The sequence below is a fragment of the Neofelis nebulosa genome, chromosome 5 (assembly GCF_028018385.1).
Source record: "Neofelis nebulosa isolate mNeoNeb1 chromosome 5, mNeoNeb1.pri, whole genome shotgun sequence".
Classification (NCBI taxonomy): Eukaryota; Metazoa; Chordata; class Mammalia; order Carnivora; family Felidae; genus Neofelis; species Neofelis nebulosa.
In genome coordinates, this window is record NC_080786.1 from 65,660,674 (window position 1) to 65,683,706 (window position 23,033).

Below are 23,033 nucleotides of genomic sequence, written 5' to 3' on the forward strand. Positions count from 1 at the left end.
AACTGGAGGGTATTATGCTAAGTGAAGTTAGAGAAAGACAAAAATCATATGACTTCACTCATGAGGACTTTAAGAGACAAAACAGATGAACATAAGGGAAGGGAAACAAAAATAATATAAAAACAGGGAGGGGGACAAAACAGAAGAGACTCATAAATATGGAGAACAAACTGAGGGTTACTGGAGGGGTTGTGGGAGGGGCGATGGGCTAAATGGGTAAGGGGCATTATTAAGGAATCTACTCCTGAAATCATTGTTTCATTATATGCTAACTAATTTAGTTGTAAATTTTAAAAAATAAAAAATAAAATTAAAAATTATTTGCTTAGCTTAGCCAAATTGATTTAAAACTATATTCAAATTTATAGTAGAAATTATTTCATCTTTATTGCCTATTTTTACTATATTAATGTAAATTAAAATTTAGTATTTGATATGTAACATTTATTTGAGTTGTATTTCTGCTTCAATGTGAATATGATATTGACTGCCTTTTGATCTTTTCCAATAGCCAACCCAGGGTAGTGCATTTTTAGCCATATTGAATTCATGATGGTGACCAATCTCAATTCATCAAGTAACTTAACCTAAATCATTTTGTGTTAATGTCTTTCAGTTGATGATTATAACCTCAAAAGAGACTTTCTTTTAAAAAGGCAAAATAATACGTTAGGCTTTCATGGAAATGAAAATAATAAATTTAAAGACCTTATAAAATTCACAGAATTCAGTACATCATGAATTACAAGGCCCTTTCTGATTTTGCTCCTGTCTTCTCTAGTTACTTTACCTATCTCCTCCTTTTGTAGGAGTTCCCAGCTTAGGTAAAGTTATATTTTAACACTGTACCTTGAGTTTATAATTTGTATCATTTGTTTAGTGTATTATTTAGTTAGTTACTTCTTTACCCTGCCTCTTTCTCAATGATACCTAACTATCATGAGCGCCAGAACCATCTCTATATTATTTACTCTTTTGTCCTCAGTGCCTTGTACAGGATTTGAGATAATTGTGAATTCTCCTCTTCAACTAAAATCGATTACCTTTTGAACCCACGACTGAGATCCCAGAGCAGCTATTCCCTTTCCTGAACTCAGGGCCTTCTATTGAAGATTCCTGTATCCTATGATGTTATTCCTTCTCAAAATGCTTCTAAGTTCTTTCACACCTCGCGGACCTTTTGCTTAGATCCTGTCCCTTGGTCTGTTTTCCTAACTTTTTAAGTTCTTCTTATATATGCATGAACATTTCTGCTATACAATTACATGTATGAATTTGTTACATGGTAACTCTGCTTCTTATTGCATAGTAATTCTGGGATGATTAATAGCCAAGTGAATTGCATGTAGATTTATGTCATTAGTGTCATTTTTAAGTATTTAGTCTTTAATAGTTTTCATTCATATTATTATTATTTTTTTTTCTGTAATCAGATAGCAAGAAAACGGCATAAGGTTATTGGCACTTTTAGGAGTCCTCATGGCCATACCCGACCCCCAGCTTCTCTTAAGCATATTCATCTCATGCCTCTTTCTCAAATTAAGAAAGTGCTGGACATAAGAGAAACAGAAGGTATGCTCATTGGATAAATGTTGGTTAACTGAAAATAGTTCATAATCATTGTAGGTTTGATTCACTCCGTTTTTTTTTTTCTTTCTTTCTTAAAACTGGTAAATTATCTTTAAATACAGTTGGTTAGTATTGGTAAAGTAATTTTTCTTATACTTCTATCCAAAGTCTTCTCTAGAACCTACTTGATGTTTTATTTTTCTCAAATGAAAATGCTATCTCATCCTGTGGGGTGTCTTCATCCCTTAAGGGACGAAGAGCTTTTAAATGGTTTCATGTCAAGATAGTGCCCTAACCTAGCTTCTTCCCACATCAAAACTTATTTCGTTCCTTTAGAATCCAAAAGAAATCACCAGTCTATTACCTGTGCCCTGCATCCTATTGCTTTCTTGTTGGCAATGGCTGCATTGCTAGAAATATGTTTAGAATATGACCAGGAGAGATGTGCGTGAATGATGTACCCAAAGTAACTATGGTAGACTCAACATGGGTCAAATGTGTGTTAAGGAGAGCTTTTACTCAACTGTGGTAGTGTTAAGGAGGGTTCTCTGAAGGCCTGAAATTATCAAAAACAGTATCATCTGTTTAATTGGCATTTAGTAATGTGTGTGCATGGCCATATTTTAGATGTTAGGACCTATTTTTTTTTACAAGTAAGCTGTTTCCATTACTGATCTCATCCTCTAATGATGGAAGGATTTGAGTTTATGAGAAACAATCACAGAAAACATGAATAACAACTTACTTTGTGTCTTTATTTGGTTGTCAGATTCTGATGTATTAAGTGTTACAATAGTGCATTTATTTAAATCCTCTCCATGTTTTTGAATTTGAATTATGGATTATTATTTAAAATAGGTTCTGTTTTAGTATTTTGGTCCAAAACCATTTTGTGAAAGTTTTAATATTTGGACATTTGATTTCTTTGAACTTGATTTAAGTATCAAATTAGTCTTATAATGCCATTTTAATTTAAAACTTAAATTCTGGAATTCTAAGAAATGATCTAATTCAAAAAAACTTTCTCAGAAAATATTAAATTTCATAGAAAATACTGCTTAATGTCTAAATCATCATTGTTGGTCTCTCACATGGTACTTACTGTTATAATTCTTGCCAGTGTTTCAGTGTAATATCATGTTCCTTGTGTAGTTAAAAATATAGAGGATGGAAAGGGTGGGGAAGAGATCATTTCATTGGAGTTTTGTTGCTCTGAGGGAACTAAACTTGCATAAATCTTTCATTTTGCAAGGAGTAACACTTAATGTCTATGATTATTCTGGAACCCTAGATTGCCATAATGCTTTTGCCTTGCTTGTGAGGCCACCAACAGAGCGGGCAAATGTGCTGCTCAGTTTCCAGATGACATCAGAGGAACTTCCAAAAGAGAACTGGCTAAAGATGCTATGTCGACATGTAGCCAATACCATTTGTAAAGCAGATGCTGTAAGTTCTTAAACCACTATTATAATGAAAGTTTTAACTTCATTACAATGCATTCAGACTAACCCTACATTTCTAATGACTTGGTAATTATGAAATTATGAATGTAGGAAAGTTCTAACTTTATGTGTGTTGAGGAAAACCGGCTTAATAAGTTGTTTTGGAAAAGATTTTTAAAAGTATAGGCACATGAGGGGCACCTGGGTGACTCATTGGTTAAGCATTTGATTTTGGCTCAGGTCACGATCTTGTGGTTTGTGAGCTCGAGCCCCGCATCAGGCTCTGTGCTGACAGCTCAGAGCCTGGAGCCTGCTTCAGATTCTGTGTCCCCCTCTGTCTCTGCCCACCCCCCCACTCGTGCTCACTCGCTCTCTCTCTCTCTCTCTCCCCCTCTCTCTCTGTCTCAAAAACAAATAAATATTAAAAAAAATTTTTTTTAAGTATAGACACATGAGACCATTTTGAATGCCTAGTTTACTGAAAGGCTAATAGCTCCTGTGCCTCTGATTTAGTGGGGCTTTGGGGACTTGTTCTGATGTACCCTGTGATTTTCATTGGTGTTCTTTGACCTGGCTATTTGTAAAATAGAGGGTATTTTGTTCCATTGTTCTTTTACCTTTGTTGAATGCAGTAGGTAAGTTGTAACAAGTTGTTTTTCTCTTTGGCAAGTTGCCAATCCAGTTTTCTTAGTCCATCCTCTGAAAATCAAATACTCTTGTGAATATATAATTATCTTATACAGATTAAATGCAGCTACATGAGAAAATCAAATTATTGAAGTTAAATGACTCACAGAAATCAGGTAGTCTATAGTATATCTTGGATGAAATCTAGGTCCCTTTACAAATAACTTGATTTCTTCATTATATATGGGAGAGACATGTGATAGACAGGTATAGACCTTTTCATCTTTGGACAAATGACATAGATAGAGAAGAATGTAATGATAAGCAATCCTTTACATTACCCTAGTACTATAACAGATTGCCTTGGACATTTCCTGTTGGAAATAAATGTTTATTTTATCATAGCTAAGTCTGACGTTGAAGGCTGTTGAGGTATAATTATAGTGATTTATAGAATAGGTAGTATTTGATTAAACCTCTTGCCTAGGTGTTGAACAATTAACAGACATTTTGAATTATTATTTTTTTAAGCAGAAGATTTCAATTTCTCTTTTTCAACAAGTGACATGACAGGGAAAACCAAGGAATAAAACCCTGAAATTGACAAATTTATCCTAATTATTATAGAATGCTTCAATCCAGCATGATTTTTTTTTTAATTTCTATGCACTAACAATATGTTGTTATAAAGGATTGTTCCACAAAAAGTTCCATGGAAGAAAATACAGCTAGTGCCTACAACAATGCTGACTAGAAAAATAATAGAGATGGCTTTTGTTATAAAGCTTACAAAAGTGCTCATTGTTAAGAGGGATTTTTTTTCATAGTTCTAGGTATCCATATAAAAAATGGATCCTTCCAGTATAGTGACTGCTTATTGTAGAAATTAATCCTACATTTATCACAATGTCAGACTAGATTGCTTATGAAGTCCTTTCCAAATGTATAACCATAATACTTAAATGTAAATAGTTAACGGAAAAATTTCCTTAAAATACAATCTATTGAATTACTAGCCACAAGATGGCTAATAATTCTAGAACTGATGTATAAAACAGCTAATGAAAAAAATTTCATATAAGCTAGCCACAAGATGGCAGCAAACGTTTAGCAATGTCCTGATTAAACAGTAATGGTGAGAGTGGGCATACCTGTCTTGTTCCTGATCATAGAGGAAAAGCTCTCCAATTTTCTCTGTTGAGGATGGTATTAGTTGTGGGTCTTTCATATATGGCCTTTATAATATGGAGGTATGTTGCATCTATCCCTGCTTTGTTAAGGGTTTTTATCAAGAATGGATGCTGTATTTTGTCAAATGCTTTTTCTGCATTTATTGAAAGGATAATATGGTTCTTATCCTTTCTTTTATTGATGTGGTATATCACGTTGATTGATTTGAGAATACTGAACCAGTCCTGAAGCTCAAGAGTAAATCCCACTTAATTGTGGTGAATAACTTAACATACTGTTGAATTTGATTTGCTAGTATCTTGTTGAGAATTTTTGTATCCATGTTCACAGGGATATTGGCCTGTAATTCTCCTTTTTGGTTTTGGAATCAAGGTAATGCTGGCCTTGTATAAAGAGTTCGGAAGTTTTCCTTCCATTTCTATTTTTTTGAATAGTTTGAGAAGCCTAGGTATTAACTCTTCTTTAAATGTCTGGGTAGAATTCCCCTGGGAAGCCATCTGGCCCTGGACTTTGGTTTGTTGGGAGATTTTTGATTACTGACTCAATTTCTTTGATGGTTATGGGTCTGTTCAAATTTTCTATCTCTTCCTCTTTCGGTTTTAGTAGTTTGTGGGTCTCTAGGAATTTGTCCATTTCTTCCAGATTGCCCAGTTTGTTGGCAAATAATTTTCCACAGTATTCTCTTATAATTGTATTCCTGTGGTGTTAGTTGTGATCACTCCCTTTCATTCATGATTTTATTTAGTTTGGTCCTTTCTCTTTTCTTTTTGTTAAGTCTGGCTAGGAGTTTATCAGTTTTATTAATTCTTTCAAAGAACCAGCCCTTAGTTTCATTGATCTCTACTAGGTTGTTTCTGTATCATTTATTTCTGCTCTAATCTTAATTATTTCCTTTCTCTGCTGGCTTTAGGCCTTATTTGCTGTTACTTTTCTAGCTCCGTTAGGTGTAAGGTTAGGTTGTGTATTTGAGACTTTTCTTGTTTCTTGAGGTAGGCCTGTATTGTATATACTTCCCTCGTAGGACTGCCTTTGCTGCATCCCAAAGGTTTTGGACTGTCGTGTTTTCATTTTTATTTGCTTCCATGTACTTTTTTATTTCCTCTTTAATTTCCTGGTTAACCCATTCATTCTTTAGTAGGATGTTCTTTAACCCCTGTATTTGAGGGTTTTCCAAATTTTTCTTGTGGTTGACTTCAAGTTTCATAGCACTGTGATCTGAAAATATGCCTAGTATGATCTCAGTCTTTTTGTACTTGTTGAGAGCTGATTTGTGACCCTGTATGTGATCTCTTCTGGAGAATGTCCCATGTGTACTCAAAAAGAATATGTATTCCATTGCTTTAGGATGAAATAGCCTAAATGTATCTGTTAAGTCCATTTTGTCCAGTGTGTCATTCCAAGCCAGTGTTTCCTTGTTGATTTTCTGCTTAGATGTTCTGTCCATTGTTGTAACTGGGGTTTTAAAGTCCCATACTATTATTGTATTATTTCCAAAGAATTTCTTTGTTATTAATTGATTTATATATTTAGGTGCTTCCAAGTGGGGGCATAAATATTTACAATCGTTAGGTCTTCTTGATGGATAGACCCCTTAATTATGATGTAATGCCTTTCCTCATCTCTTGTTACAGTCTTTGGTTTAAATTTTAGTTTGATATAAGTATGGCTACTCTGGCTTTCTTTTGACTTCCATTACTATGATACATGGTTCTCCATCCCTTCACTTTGAATCTGCATGTGTCTTTGGGTGTAAAATGAATCTCTTGTAGGCAGCATATAGATTTTTTTTTTTAATCCATTCTGATACCATATGTCTTTTAATTGGAGCATTTAGTCCATTAACATTCGGAGTGATTATTGACAGATATGAATTTAGTGCCTTTGTGTTACCATAAAATTGGTGTTTTTTGTGATGTTCTCTGTTCCTTTCTAGTCTTTGTTGCTTTTAGTTCTTTTTTCCCCAAAGAATCCCCTTTGATATTTCCTGCAGGGCTGGTTTAGTGGTCACAAACTCCTTTATTTTTTTGGAGTGGGGGAGCTCTTTATCTCTTTATTCTGACTAATAGCCTTGCTGTCTGAAGTATTCTTGGCTGCATATTTTTCCCATTTAGGACATTGAATATATCTTGCCACTCCCTCTGGCCTGCCCAGTTTCTGTGACAAATATGCTGCAAACCTGATCTGTCTTTCCTTGTAGGTTAAGGATGTTTTTTCCATGTATAAACTAAAAAAAAAATAAATTAAAAAAAAATTGCCTTTTCCATATCCCAAGGCCCAGGGTCAGGGGGAAGGCGCAGAAAACAAACAAGAAAAAAAACAAAGGAGGCTATATCCTTTTTCCCCTAGAGCTGAAGCTTTGTAGCACTCTATGATCAGTGGACTTGGTGTGTGAGAGGGGTTTGTGCCAGTCTTCTGGGGGTGGGGCCTGCTGTGCTGACTCTCAGGTGGATTTGCCCTAGTGGTGTAAGTGGCTCTGGCCTCCACTTGGTGGCACTGATTTGCTCACTGAAGTCAGTCAGTCCTGATAGGCGGGGTGAAAATGGAGTTGCCCTGCTCTCTCATCCCCAGAGCAGGGAGCTCAAGCCTGCCACTCTTCATGAAGCCCTCACAGAACAATTTCCTGTCTCGTGTCCTGGTTTCCACCAGATCCCCACCTTCACCCTGCCTGCCTCTGAGCTGTCCACCTGCCAGGCAGCACAGCATGTCTGTATTTTATCTCAGGTACATGGCTAGGTTTCAGAGCTCCAAATTTTGGAGACCCATGCTGATCCTTTGGGGGAGGGTTTCACTGCGCTGTGGCTAGGTCCAGCTTGTTCCAGAAATCAGTTGCACCACTGCGAAGCAGTTTGGAGTTTATGATAAAGCACAGCTGAAAGCTGGTACCAAGGCTTGCTGCCCTCAGTTAGCATTCTTGTTCCAGTGTTAGTGAACAGGTCAGCTCAGTGGCACCTCCTGGGTCTTTTGTTCCCAGAGAGGCCATGCCACCTTTCCCAAATGCACTCCAGGCAGGGGAACTGCTTCTCCCTGTGCTACTCGGAATCCTCAGAGCACGTTGCCCACTCCCAGGTCTCTGACCTCATTTCCTACTGGAACATGGCTAAATTTGCCAGGTGCAACACTGGCGATGGTGCAGACATCCAAAACTTCAGGCTCTATGTTCTACTGTTTATGAAAACTAGGGGTATTCAGCCCCTCTCCTTTTCCCAGTCATTGGTTTTGGGGAAGAGTGTTTCTTGTGAAATTCCCTATGTGCACTTTCACTCTTCTTTCTCTTTCTTTTTCTCTTGCTCTTCTGTCTGTGATCAGGCCTCCTCCCCATTGCAGTTCCCGCAGCTCTTCTCTCTCCACCCAGTTCAACTCTCTATAGCTTCTACCTTTCTTAATGAGGCATTTTTTTTCTCCTCCAGTTGTACATTTTTGCTCTCTGCCCTCAGATTGATTTCTTGGGTGTTCGCAGTGATTTGATGTTTATTTAGCTGTTTTTGAGGGACGAGACAAGACTAGTGTCTCCCTACTTCTTGCCATCTTAATCGAAAGCCTCCATTACTACTTTCTAATCTTGAACTTGGCAGATTTGTTTTCAGAACTAGTCTTAGGTACGTGTGGATTTGGGGCTCATTATTATGTTGAGTAGATCATGAAATGTTTTTAGAATTATGTTAGTATGTTATTAAAAATTAGTTTTTGTTATGGTATAATTTTATTTTGGAGATTTAGAAGAATAAGGTTTTTTTGGGGAGGGGTTTCTTTTACTGATAATTATTTTTTTAAAAAATCTGGTATATGGTGATGCAATATTTTATTTATTCTGTTAATAACTAATACTTGAGAACATTTGTAATATTAATGGAAATTAAGAGAAGTTCAACTTGTTTCTTACATTTCAACATTGGGTATTAATAGAATCAAAATAATTATGGTCAAAATTAATACATCAAAAACATAATACCTGCTTGGTGTTCGTCTACGTACAATTAACTTTTTTGGCATAAAGTTCTTTGGCTGCAAGAAAGAACATTTGGTTTACTTTACTAATAGGAATATCTTTCTTTCTTTCTTTCTTTTTTTTTTTTTTAATGTTTATTTTGAGAGTGAGAGAGAGAGTAAGCAGGGGATGGGCAGAGAGAGAGGGAGACAGAGAATCGTAAGTAGGCTCCACACTCTGTCAGCATAGAGCCAATTACAGGGCTTGAACTCACAAACCATGAGATGATGACCTGAGCCAAAACCAAGAGTTGGAAGCTTAACCGGCTGAGCCACCTAGGTGCCCCATGGAATATATCTTAATGCTGGGATAGCCTTTTCTTGGTATTTCTTCTGCCCTTGGTTTTTAGCATAGTTATCTGTGATTGTATGAATGGAGTTGAGTGGAAAGGTACTTTTCATGTTTATTCCAAGTAAGTGTACTTAACCAATTACTATAGGAATAAAGAGGTAGATGGGCAGTGCAACTGCACAATATTTTTGAGGCCAGTAGGTTAGTAAGTCTAAGGAGTTTAGCCAAGATTCGGGAATAAAATCCCATATAATATATAGTATGAAGCCAAATTGGGAGCTTAAAAAAGAACAAAGCCACAGATCGCTTTTTCTGGCAATAGTGATGGTGAATTTTCCACCATTTTCCCTGTGGCTTTAACCACTCTCAGTGCCCAGTCCCCTGTGCAAGCGCTGGTCTGCAAGGTTCAGGGGGGCAAGAAAGGAAAAACTGAGGGAAAGGCCAGGTTGCAACAGCACCCCTAGAGTAAAAATTTTTAATATTTGGAAGAGAGAATGGGAACTATTAATAAGAAAAGGAGAGTAATAGGAAAAAAACTTGGGAATATTGAAAACAAGTTTCCCCTATGTAGAGTTTTTGTCTGATTTGCCCTATTTACCTTCCTCTATGGAGAGAGAACTAAAAGAAGTGCTTCATCTTTACATCTTAGTAAACAGCTATATTGTCTTCTCAGCCACCAGAGCTACATAGATGTTTACCCTTTCAGCCATTCTGAACCCAGAGCCTTCTAGAAATGTGAAAGACCTCCTATCTATCTACCCTCATCAAATCAGAAGTAATTGAATATGAAATATGAAGCCATCTGCTCTCTTCAGTTCATATGGGGTTATTATATACTTAATAACAGTTAAGATAGCAACAGGAAAGACCGAGAGTCTCTTTTCTTTATTAGCAACTGCTTAGGGATTTAAATTTCAGGGGCTTTTATTATTAAAAAAGCATTTCATCAAAATTAAACACACTTGGAGTTGAGTTTCTTTATATATACATTATACATTATGCATCTAAAAATTTTATTCAATGAGTAAATTAAAGTTTACCAGTATTTAGTTTTATATTCATATTATGAGTTTTACTAACTTAAATTGAACAGTAATATTTGCACATAACGAAACATTAAATAGACGAAAGTGTACTGCAGTAAAACATATGCACCTGTCCCACTGTTTTCAGCAGTGCCACTTTTGATACTTTCATCCCTCTTTCCAGAAGGACCAGTGTAGACACACGCATTTCTTGTTAAATGTATTCCTAGCTAATTTTCTCTTTGTAATTCTATTCATAAATGAGATATTTTAGCTAAGTTGTTTTCTAGTTTTATATGCAGGTTAATCTTTGATATGTATGTTAGTTTTGTAACCACTGTTACTAAATTAATTCTCTTACTGTTTCTAATTGTGTCCCACCTAATTCCATTGTATTTTTCAGCATTTAATTTTTAAAAAAATGTCATAGGCTGACCAATTTAGCATGAGCATTGATGAATTACTTTGTGTTTTGAAATCAAAACATCATGAAGGAAAATATATTTGTGTCAAAACATCCTTTTTCTGAATTTGTCTCTGTATCTAGGACATAAAAGGCTTCTATCAAATAGCTTTTAATGTACATTTGTTGATTGAATGAAAACCAATTTGAAATGAAACTAAAATTGAAAATGAAATGAGAACAAAATCAAGTTTATAAAACTAAAGTGACAGCTGTGCTTAGTTTATGGTGTCATATGTATAGCAGTGTAGGAAATGTGATCCCTCTACTGTAAGATGTAGGAAATCTTAATAATGCAGAGCCTTGCAGGTGTATGTGAATGAGGATGGGGGAGACTCGGGGATAGACAGAGCTTGAATCACAGTCCCGACTGCTTTGTTTCCCATGGGTTGTCAAGATATTTTACTCTTCAGAGTTATTTTGCAAATGATTATCTAGATAATTAACAGGAATCAATTGAAAAGTATTAGAACTTGTAACAGTTTAGTTTAAGTAACCAAATAAAAAATAAATACACACATATCAATAGTTTTTCTCTATGCTGGCAGTAACCTACTAGGAAGTGTGGGAAATGGAGACCCCACTTCCCAGTAAAGCTTGGTGTGTAGATTTAGGAAATTTTAGTATAAATCTAGGAATAGCCTTAAAAGAAATGAATGAAACCTATGTTAAGAAAACAATATACTTTACAGTGAAATCCATTATGTTCTTGAAAGAGAATGCTGGCTGGCATAAAGATGTCCATTCATTATAGTTTTTATAAAATCCTACAGGAAATTTCTGGATTTTGACAGAATGATTCCAAAGATAATTTTTAAAGAAAAAGCAACAACAAGAAAAGTAGAGAACAGGGGTGCCTGGGTGGCTCAGTTGGTTAAGCATCTAACTTCTGCTCAGGTCAGGATCTCACTGTTTGTGAGTTTGAGTCCTGAATTGGTGAGCTCAAGCCCTGCTTTGGGTGAGACCCGCCCCTCCCTCCCTCTCCCTCTCCCTCCCTTCCTCCCCCTCTCCCTCCCCTCTCCCTCTCTTCTCTCTCTCTCTCTCTCTCTCTCTCTCTCTCTCCTCTCTCTCTCTCTCCCCCCCCTCCCCCACCCAGGCCCTTGCCCACTTGTGCCCCGCCCTCTCTCTCTCTCTCAAAAAACAAACAAACAAACAAACAAAAAAACAGTGCTTCTTTTATGAGATATTACATTATATTTTTAAAGTTACAATGAGGGGCGCCTGGGTGGCGCAGTCGGTTAAGCGTCCGACTTCAGCCAGGTCACGATCTCACGGTCCGTGAGTTCGAGCCCCGCGTCAGGCTCTGGGCTGATGGCTCAGAGCCTGGAGCCTGTTTCCGATTCTGTGTCTCCCTCTCTCTCTGTCCCTCCCCCGTTCATGCTCTGTCTCTCTGTCCCAAAAATAAATAATAAAAAATAAAAAAAAATAAAAAAAAAAAAATAAATAAAGTTACAATGATGCGAACACAACTGCACTATTAAAGGTGGATCAATGGAAAGGATACATGTCCCTGAAATAAGAGTTTATTGTATGATAAATGTAGTACTTTAACAATTTAATAAGATTGTTAACCTATGATGATAAGATAGTTGGTTAAATACTTAGGGAAAATTAGATGTATATCCTAACCTTATATCTACATAAGTTTATAGGTAGATTCAAGAGTTGAAAGTGAAACCATCTCAAAAACCTATAAGAAAATGGAGATGTAGGTGGTGAATGTAGAATCTGGTTATTTGTTTTTTTGATGTTGAGTTTTGGGCATTTATATATTTTGGATACTAATCCCTTCTCAGATATATCAGATATATGATTTACATTTTCTCCCATTTTGTGGGTTGCTGTCTCCTATATTGAATGGTGTCTTCTGCATATTTACCAGTTTTTATGAAATCCAATTTTCTGGCTTTTGTTGTTGTTGTTACCTCTGCCTGTGGTGTTGTGTTCAAGATATTGCTGCTAAATCCAATGCCTTGAAAATTTTGACCTCTGTGTTCCTTGTCTTCAAAGGTTTTGTAGTTTTAGTTCTTATATTTAGATCTTTGATCCATTACAAGTTAATTTTTGTATATGGAGTAAGATAAGGATCCAGCTTCATTCTTTGGCTTGTGGATATTTAGTTTTCCCAGCACCATTTATTGAAAAGACTGTCCTTCTCCTGTTGAATAGTCTTGATGCCCTTGTCAAATCATTTGACCATATTATATGAGGGTTTATTTCTGGGCTCTCTAGTCTGTTTTATTCCATTCTATTCTGTTTCTTAGGACAGTACCATATTATTTTGATTATAGTAGTAGGTTTTTAAACCAAGAAATTTAAGACTTCAAACTTTGTACTTTTCCCCCCAATATTGTTTTGGCTATTTGGGGTCCCTTGTGATTCTGTATGAATTTTGGAATGAAATTTTTTTTTTTTGCAAAAAATATTGGGATTTTTGTAGGAATTTCATTGAAGCTGTAGATTGCTTTGGGTAGTATTGACATCTTAATATTAAATCTTCCAGTTCATGAACACAGGGTGTTTTTCCACTTATTCATGTCTTTAATTTTTTTCAGCAGCATTTTACAGTTTACAGTATATGTCTTTCATCTCTTTGACTAAGTTTATTCCTAAGTATTATATTTTTTTGATGTTGTTATAATATTTATTTCTTAACAAGAAGAAAGTAGAGGTGCTTTTTGTTCAAAAATAATGAAATAAAATTAATTCTCATCTAATCAGAAGAGACTTTTATCATTTTTTCATTAATAGTAATATCTTTGAGTATCCAATGATATGGAAAAAAACAATAACATACAGCGAATTGGAAAATACAAGATATAAAACTGAATAGAATGACTCCAGTTTTGTTAAAACATTTCGTGCATATAGAAAAATATATGTAAGGAGTATGTTTAAATATTAATAGCAAACAGTCACTACATTTGTGGAAAATTTTATTTTTAAAATTTTCTTCCAAATTTTTTATAATAGATGTGATTTTTTTTTTAACTTAGAAAAAAATTGTGCGTTTAAAAAAAGGCACGGTTACCTGAATGGGGTTAGATAAGCTGTGGACTCATTAGCAAATGGATGAAGTGGAATGAGAGGGTCTAGAGCTGGCAGGGTGGATTTGCTTGTTTTAAGAAAGTTTGGCAAAACCAAGCCTGTCTATGTGGGTGTCAGTGGTGAAGAGCCAAAAAGCAAGCATTTATAATTGTAGAATATAATATTTAAGGCTGTTTGTAAAGGAGCTTAACATTTTATTTCAAAGGACTACTATGCATTATCTTGTTTTATGATTCCTGTGGGTTAATTACACTAGATATTTTCTACATTTTGTAGATGAGAACATTTCCAGAAAAACCAATATTCATAGGGTTGTATAAAAGTCTCTCTAGCCACAGAATGACAGTGCTGGAGGATAGTCTTAATAGTGCTAGATTAGCGGGGGAACTTGCCGATGGCCTAGATTTATAAATTTAAAGGGCAAATTGGTATAGAAATATGCAAAACCTTTTTGTCTAACCTGCTTTTTTTGAAAAGCCCAAATGTAATTTGAGCAAGTGATATTTTGGGTTACTTGCAGATTAGTTGTCTCATTTAAGGTTAATTTTGACCAATGGTTCTTACATGAAATCTTTGACTCCTTTTAGAATGTAACATGAGCTATGAGCCCACTCCTCAGAAAAATGTCCTTTGCATTTATGCATACACAGAGATTTGCACATGATTTCAGGGAGGTTGCATACCTCCTGATTTCTATCCATTGCCACTTCTAAGAGCTCTTGATCACAGGTTTAGAACCTCCAATTTAGAATGTACCTAGATGTTAATTGAGGAAGAAAGGAAAAGGTAGGAGAAAGTCTATGTTTTAATTTTAGATAGATTATCTCAAGAAAATTGTTTTTGATACTGGTTTTACAGCAGGCTTTATGCTTAGACATTTGTCCACTAAGTTTCTAGCTTGTTGGTTTTAGTGTTGTTAAAAAGATTTTATACTGAGTTCTTTTTCCAGTTGCTTTGGTGTCCATGGTCCTTGCAATGAATTTTTCATTTAGTGAATGCTAATTTTTTACTATCCTTAAATTAGTACATTTCAGAGTAGAAATTATGTGAAGCATATAAAAAATCTTGAGTAACTTCATTTATATATACTTCCATGTGTATATATATGGAAGGTTTGATTTTAGAAACAGTAGAAACAGTCGTGTATTTTTATTTTCTATTTTACTTACTTATTTTAAAATAATAAAAAGTGTTATATTTTCAACAGGAGAATCTTATTTACAGTGCTGATCCAGAATCCTTTGAAGTAAATACTAAAGATATGGACAGTACATTGAGTAGGGCATCTAGAGCAATAAAAAAGACTTCAAAAAAGGTGAGTCATAGTGAGCTTATTATTTAATATGTCTCCAAGATGTATTTTTCAGAGTATATTAAAATTATATTGCCACAGACATCAGTGTAAGGATAGTCTGTACAGCAGAGCTGTTTTCTTGGTTCTAGGAAATGGCCCATAGAGGTAACAAGTTTTATTCCAGCATGTTCTATAGCGCTTGTTATCCCTTCCATTGATAGTGATACTTCTGTGACCTGTGCTTCAGTAGAAATGTACTGATGGTGGGGCGCCTGGGTGGCTCAGTCGGTTAAGTGGCCAACTTCGGCTCAGGTCATGATCTTGCAGTCTGTGAGTTCGAGCCCCGCGTCGGGCTCTGTGCTGACAGCTCAGAGCCTAGAGCCTGTTTCGGATTCTGTGTCTCCCTCTCTCTGGCCCTCCCCCATTCATGCTCTGTCTCTCTCTGTCTCAAAAATAAACGTTAAAAAAAAAAAGAAATGTACTGATGGTGGCTTAGATGCAGATATGTGTGCACTCATCTTAAATATTGTCTCAGATATTTTTCAGCAAAGGGCACATGACAGAGTCAGGAGACCTCGGATCTATTCCTGACCTTACTTATGTTTCAGTCTTCTAATGATGAAGATCACTTCCCTTCTTATCAGAGTTGAGGACTATGTAAGAATGTTGGTAATGGGCTTTTAAAAAGTAGAACTAGCATTTTAATATTTTAAGCAAAATTTGCTGCCATCATCTGCTAAACTTACAATTTTCTGTTGTTTGCTTTTGAGGGGAGGCTTTCTCCTTTATTTAACTATCTTTGTATCTCCAAGCATTTAATGTGTATGATATATAGTAGATAAACATGCTGAATAATGATTCAGTGAGCTCCTTCACTTTTTAATAAATAAATCGAGGTTCGTGTGGCCTTGGGTTAGAGATTTCATGAGTAAATTTTAGCAAAATCAGATAAAAACCCAGATTTCTCCTCTTTGCAGACCCTGTTTTCCCTCCTACCTTTTTTCTCCCATCGACTATGGTCCTTTATGAATGCAGAATGGAATAGTCTACAGTATACTACCACAACTTTTCACTGTTTTGTCCAAAGAGATTCTAATTCTGCCATATAATCTTTGTAGAAAATCTTCATGTGTATTTGGCTTTGTTTATGTTCTTACCAGTTATATTAGATTTATTAGGCTTAATTTATTAGGCTTAATTAATTGTAACTTGTTTTAACTGTAGGTTACAAGAGCGTTCTCTTTCTCCAAAACTCCAAAAAGAGCTCTGCGAAGAGCCCTTATGACATCCCAAAGCTCAGTGGAGGGAAGAAGTCCTTCCAGCAATGACAAGCATGTAATGAGTCGTCTGTCTAGCACATCATCATTAGCAGTAAGTGACTTTGATCTAATGGGCTAAATGACTTACTCACATTTATGGAGTTGGTATGGAGTTTGTTAACTTTTTGAAGATGGAAATGTTAATACCTCCATTTTTTTTTTTTAATCTCTAAACTTCTAACTTGTTTATTGGGTAAAGGTAACTGAGAAAAACTTCACTTAATGAACTAGAGACATAGAGTGTAGTTTGATATGAAATTTTATTGGGATTGAGATACATTAAAAAACCTCTCAGAAAAGAAACCTATTTTAATGAGTCCCATCACTTTAACTCATGTAAATAATGATGGTTCTGTTTATGTAGATTGGCTCCAATAAGATAGCAGAGATTGAGGGTTTTTTTTAAAAACCTAGTTCTGTGACAAGTAGAATATAAACTCTGAAGCTGAAGGATGATATGGATTCTAAATTCATGTGTATATTTTTAAATGTTTCCTGAATAATTCAAATTTCTAGTGGTGTTAGATGTATTTGATATTTAATATTGGGGACATTTCTAACATTCTAAGTATGTGAGTGATGTATTTGTTCTTTGTAAAATTATTATTGATCTAACATACTAAGGTTAACAAAAGCAAGTAACAATTCTTTTTTTTAAGTTGTTTTTTTTTTTTTTTTATGTTTTATTTTTGAGAGAGAGAGAGTGAGTACCCGAACATAAGCAGGGGAGGGGAAGAGGCAGAGAGCGAGACATAGAATCTGAAGCAGGCTCCAGGCTCTGAGCTGTCAGCACAGAGCCCGACCCGGGGCTCAAACTCACAAACCTGTGAGCTCATGACCTGAGCTGAAGTTGGCGCTCAACCAACTGAGCCACCCAGGCGCCCCAAGTGACTGTCACTTCTTAGTTGTGTGTCCTTCAGCAAGTTTCTTGTTCTCTTATCTTCATTTTTGCAGCTGAGAAAAAAAGAGGTTAATAGTACTTAACCATATAGTGCTATTATAAGGATTAAATACACACACATACACACACATATATATATGATGTGATTTTATATAAGAGGCAATTTGAATAGTGGTTAAGAGCATGAACTCTGGAACTCACATGTTCAAATCCTGGCTCAGCTATTTGCTAGCTGTAGGACTTTTGGCAAGTTATTTAAGATCTCTCTGTTTCAATTTCACTATTAGTAAGATGAATTTAAAGTAGTAGCTGCAAGGATTATATAAGTTAATATATGAGAAGTGCTTTGAACAGTACCTGGCACATCATGAATGGTCTAGAGTTTTATGAGTGGTCACCTCTTATATAAAATTTATAGATAAGGTACATAATATTCAATAATTCTTATTTTTTTTAAAGCCAATTAAGTCTTGGTTAATACATCAAAGACTTACAGTTGAATCTATGAGTATGTTTATAAAAATTTTGGATGAAGGTTAGCCTTCCAATGGGAGCGAAGTTGTGCCTGATAATATGAATTTGTGCAAAGAAATTTGACAAATGAAAATGAATTAAAATGGACAAAATACAGTTAGGCCAAAGTACTATCCCTTGTTTACTTCCTGCATCTATAGTAACTATTATAAACATTTCTCTTCAAATGAATATAATTGGACTTTACGGAAAATTTTTAGAAAATTTATAGTTTTGTCACTCCTATGTAAATAATATAAGAAGTACCTAAAATATCTTTAAGACATTCATGTCCTCTTCTCAATTGCTTATTTCTGTTCTAACAGATTGCCCATTTTGTTTCCACAAGCAATACAGTTGGATTTACTAAGTATGCTTATGTACAGTGCTCAAACTCTACTGGTGGGCGCTCTCAAAACTCCTGGTTTTGATCTGTACGTCATTCTACCTCACAAGCTAGCTTTTCAGAGATACTAGACGGAACTGTTGATTTTTCAAATTTGCAAAAAAGTCCTATCCAAGTCATCTTTGACATTTGTGAAGAATTAGGAGATATGCCAGCCAGTAATGGAAACAAGCCTCGTGAAGTTTAATGTGAGCTTATTAGCTATTTGAAATGTGTATTTGTGAAAAAAGAAAGTATTCTTTCTTCATTGAATCTTTATTAGGTGGGTGGGGACTTTTGAATTCACAACTTTATACCTTCTTTGAATCCACAACAGTTTAGGCTTATTAGAGTTTGTGCTATGTGTTATGTGTATTGACACATAAAGATATTTTTTGCTAGGTAATTTACTCTTAAGTCCAGAAAAAAGTCAATCCCATTAGAAATTTTCCTGTTTATGAAAATGATCATTTTAAAGAATAGTAATAATTGTGATCTAAAATGGATTTTTATTCCAATTCTGATTCTTAATCTTAGATTTATGGCACTTACATAAAATTTTGCTTTTTAATATGGCAGATCATAAATGTTTCACCTAAAAATAAAGTAAGCTTTTATACTATCTACTTAAATCATCTTTGTTATCACTTGAATGGCAGTACTTTACCACCCCAGCTCTTTAAGCACTACATTTTACTACCTTGTTGATGAGAACTTACAGCCAGCTACCTGTGGACTCTTAGTATGGTTAGCCATTCATGTATGTTAAAATAAGGTAGTAGCTTTCTTTAGAACTCATTTTGATTTATACCCACTCTTAGATTTTGGCTGTTCTTGTGCATGTTTTTTTGTTATTGTTGAAAATTCTGAGGATATTTAACTTTGACCTCTGAAACCATAAGTTTAGATAGCTTAGTAACTTAATCTCTATTATAAGAAGTGCTGCTATTTTGCTTTTTATATGGAGCAAACTTATACACACACACACACACACACACCTATGTATGGGTTGCGCACATGATACAGACTCTCTAGGAGTGTATGACCTTTAATCAGAGAGAATTATTTCTCATGAAGTAATTTCACTCCTCTGAATTTTGCTTTATGATTAAGAAGAAACTACTAGGGTTTGTTTTTTTACCTCAAAAACTTACTAATTTATAAACTTTTAAAATAACCTGAAGTTATTTTAGTACCTTCCTAGCAGTAAGCCAGTATCTATTCCATTTGAGTTAATATGTAGTTAACTAGTCCATTTTTTTTTCAGAATGCTAAAATAGTTTTATCTTTTCTCCCTATCCCCCTCCCCTAATTTAAATTCTTTTATTTATTTGAAGAGTTTAGAATTTTCAGATGTTTTTCAATTAATTGTATTAATTTTAAAATGATATGCATGATCCTAAACTGTGTTATAATTTTTTAAAAGAAAACTTTTAAGTATAAAATATTTGTCTTGTTTTTACAGGGTATCCCATCACCCTCCCTTGTCAGCCTGCCTTCCTTCTTTGAAAGGAGAAGTCATACTTTAAGTCGATCTACAACTCATTTGATATGAAGCTTAAAAAATCTTAATTTAGAGCAACTTATAAACACTTCATACTTAAAAACTGACTTAAATGGTACTTGTCATTAGCACTTGGTGAAAGCTGGAAAGAATGTAGGTAACACTAAACTATGCCATTTGATTTTCTTCTTTAAAGTGTAAGGTTAACCTCTTACATTTTTGTAGGTAATTCATGTAAAAAATTATATTGATTTTGATGTAATTTTTCTCTTCCCTCGAGTCCTTCATTCAAAGACCAATAATTTAAGTTATTCACGATATTAGTAGCTTTGCAACTTGATAACAGTAAATAAATTTTATTGGTGGATGCGAAATACCTCTGTGAATCTCTTTGTATATAGTGTCAATGAATGAATTTTTGGAAATACCTATTTGTGTATCTCAATTTGTGAAGAAATTAAGTGATATCACAGTACTTACTAGATAAAAAACCACAGATTCCTGATTAATAGTGGGGACTTGTTTCACATGTGCTATTTGAAGTAGTTGTTTAACTGCTTCTGTTGCAGTTTATTTTATTCTCAAGTGTTTTCGAGATCTAGAGTGGATTTTTAAAGATTTGCTCTTATTAATAAGAATAATGGTTAAAGGAGATTGTTTCAAAATACTTTTGCAAATTGAGATAAGGACAGAAAGATTAAAGAATAATGTATATTTTGTCAAACATGATATTAGGGTATACTTATAACTTTTTCAGAGACCATATATTTTTGGTGATTTTAGCCACTAGCAAATCTTCACTTAGTTTGATAGTGTGTGAAATTTTATTGTGAAGGATAAGACCATGGGGGAAGTTGTGGGATAGAGTGTTTATACTTTTTATGAAATAATTCTAAAGTTGACACCAGTTTTACTAATTCGCTGTAAAATACATAGATATGTGTATGGTCTACCTTTTATTTTGGTCCTATAATTAAATGTAAAATCAAAATACATTTATTTGCTGTTGTAAAATATTTTTCAAACCCTGATGTTAATTTTCACAATAGTTTTTGTTTTTTTTTTATAGTCAGTGATAACAAAATAATCAAGTTCCTATGAATAAATGCACTTTTAGTTCCTATCTGTAGGGAGTACTGCAAACATTTAATTGTCATTTAACAATTTCAATCATCTCCTTTATTAGTATAACTGACTATATAGATTTTTTTCTGTGCCACATATTTGCCATTTTTAAATAGTAAATGACTATTGATGTATTTTAAAAGCAGTGTATTAGTAAGAACTTTGTAAATAAATACTTAAAACTCAAGTATATTTTGTTTCATGTTTTAAACAATTCCTTTACACAGATTTTCATAGGTCGGTATGAATGCTTGCATCTACCTCTGCTCTCATATATTTGCTTGCGTATTTATTTGCCTATTCCTTTCTCCGTTAATATTTTTGACCATTACATCTACTGAGCTTTATGTGGGATGACAGCTTTTAATCTAGAATCTATTTTGCAGAATGGGTGTAGTGAATCCTATGATAGTTTATATAAAATTTTGTGTTTATGTGCATGTATGCATTTTTCTGGTGGAAATTACACAGCTTTTATCATTTTATTAGAAATGGAGCTGTGATTCCCTCCAAAAGTATGGTGTTTCCAGTGAGAGAAAATAACCTGAGATAAGGCATGAAGGTGGAAACGTTTTGGATGAACACAGGCAAAATATTAGCAGGTAGTTAATTTTAACTTCAAAAGGAATGCCTCTAGTTTTTCTCATGATACCTGCTCTACAACTAGTATTTTTGTTATATCCCCGTTATCAATTAAAGACTGTTTGTATGGGGGTGCATGGGTGGCGCAGTCAGTTAGGTATCCACTTTCGACTCAGGTCATTATCTTATGATTCGTGAGTTCAAGCCCCACATCAGGCTGTCAGCACAAAGCCCACTTCACATCTGCTTCTCTTTCTGCTCTTTCTTCTCTCTCTCAAAAATAAATAAACATGAAAAAAAAAAAGACTGTATACTTAATCTGTTAAGATGCTTTATCATGTATGGATATTAAATATAATTAAGCTTTCCTTCTCTATTGAGAACATGTTTTATTTATTGATCTTTAATCAGTTGCATTACAGTAATACATTTTGTAATGTTAATCTATTCTCGTATTTGGAGGCTACACCATATAATTTTCCACATGAGGTATTAAACATAGAACCATAACAATAAAGAATCACATTTATGAAAGAGATGTAAGAAAATGTTAACTATATAACAAATTTGAAAATCTGGAGGACCTAGACAAAGTATAGCCAAAGTTGACTCAAGAGGAAGTAGAGAATTCTAATGGCCCAATAAATAGCACAAGTTAAATATGCACTGCTAAAAAAAGATGCAAATTCCAAATGATTTTAAAGCTGAGTGCCAGCGTTTAAAGACTACTTAATGTATAGTAATAGTCATACTTTGCAGAATTAAAAAAGATTGTCGGCTATCCAGTTCATTTTGTGAAGTTAACATAAACTTTATATTAACGTTTTAAAAGGATAATGTAAGAAAGAGAAGTACTGATTAATTTCAATTATGAATATAGAAGCTAAATTAAATAAATTATTAACAATTAAGTCTAGAAGTATAATTAAAATAACAGTCCAACCAAATATATGACCACTGGACTGATTAATAAACATGGTAAGTCTAGATCGACATAATGATCATGGTAAATGAAACATACTTCTCTTGACTGAAGGAAGAAGGATCAGTCGTGTGACATACAACATGATTACAGGATAATGGTGCATTACATTGATTTGAAATCTGAATATATCCTCATCTATTGCTTTAGCCTTCTTAGACTAAAACAGTTTGATTCAAGTTTATATCTCAACTCAGTACCATTAGGGAGCCAAAATGGGAATCAGTTTCCTAGATGGCTGCAATATTAATGCTAAAGAGCCTTTTGAATTGTTTTAGGGATTTTACTGCATCAAATAGTGTTCTTTCAAGAATACAAATGTGGTTCAACATTTGGAAGTTTACCAGTATGACTTATTGACAGTTTATAGGAGAAAAAAAAAATGACATCAATATTTTCTATAAGGTCATTTAGTAAAACTCAGCCACTGTTCTTCATAAAATTCCAACTAAGGACTTTTGGGCAGTATGACTAAATACATTCAGAGTGGGTGTCCTTCTAATAGAAAAATTAAATGTTTATGAAATATTTATTTACTTAGAAAGCAAGTGCAAGCAGGAGAGGGGCAGAGAAAGAGAGAGAGGGAGACAGGATCCTGAAGCAGTCTCTGCGCTATTAGCACTGAGCCTTAGCAGGGCTTGAACACACAAGATCGTGATCTGAGCCGAAGTCGGTTGCTTAAACAACTGAGCCAGCCAGGCTGAAATATAATTTAAAAATAATTTTAGCGTATAACTGAGGTTAAAAGAAATATATGGAAATCTCCAGGTGTGGGAAATTGATAGAA

The 23,033-nt window shown here is 34.5% G+C and overlaps 1 protein-coding gene and 1 pseudogene across 6 annotated transcripts in view; one reads left to right on the top strand and one right to left on the bottom strand.

Annotated features, from left to right (window-relative positions):
* The window catches only part of ECT2 (epithelial cell transforming 2), a 64,651-nt gene extending 43,103 nt beyond the window's left edge, over nucleotides 1–21,548 (top strand). For 3 of the 6 annotated variants that reach the window (XM_058730507.1, XM_058730508.1, XM_058730509.1), the window contains 5 exons: nucleotides 1,434–1,572; nucleotides 2,861–3,015; nucleotides 14,849–14,956; nucleotides 16,160–16,306; nucleotides 19,519–20,869. In XM_058730507.1, coding sequence (XP_058586490.1) covers nucleotides 1,434–1,572; nucleotides 2,861–3,015; nucleotides 14,849–14,956; nucleotides 16,160–16,306; nucleotides 19,519–19,608 — 639 coding nt within the window. In that variant the 3' untranslated portion in view covers nucleotides 19,609–20,869. Of the gene's footprint in view, nucleotides 1–1,433; nucleotides 1,573–2,860; nucleotides 3,016–14,846; nucleotides 14,957–16,159; nucleotides 16,307–17,994; nucleotides 18,263–19,518; nucleotides 20,870–21,171 lie in introns of those variants that run through there. The other 3 variants (XR_009262008.1, XR_009262010.1, XR_009262009.1) reach the window with 2 other exon arrangements.
* LOC131512171 (phosphatidylinositol N-acetylglucosaminyltransferase subunit P-like) lies at nucleotides 8,749–9,448 on the bottom strand (annotated as a pseudogene).
* Nucleotides 21,549–23,033: the final 1,485 nt, after the last annotated feature.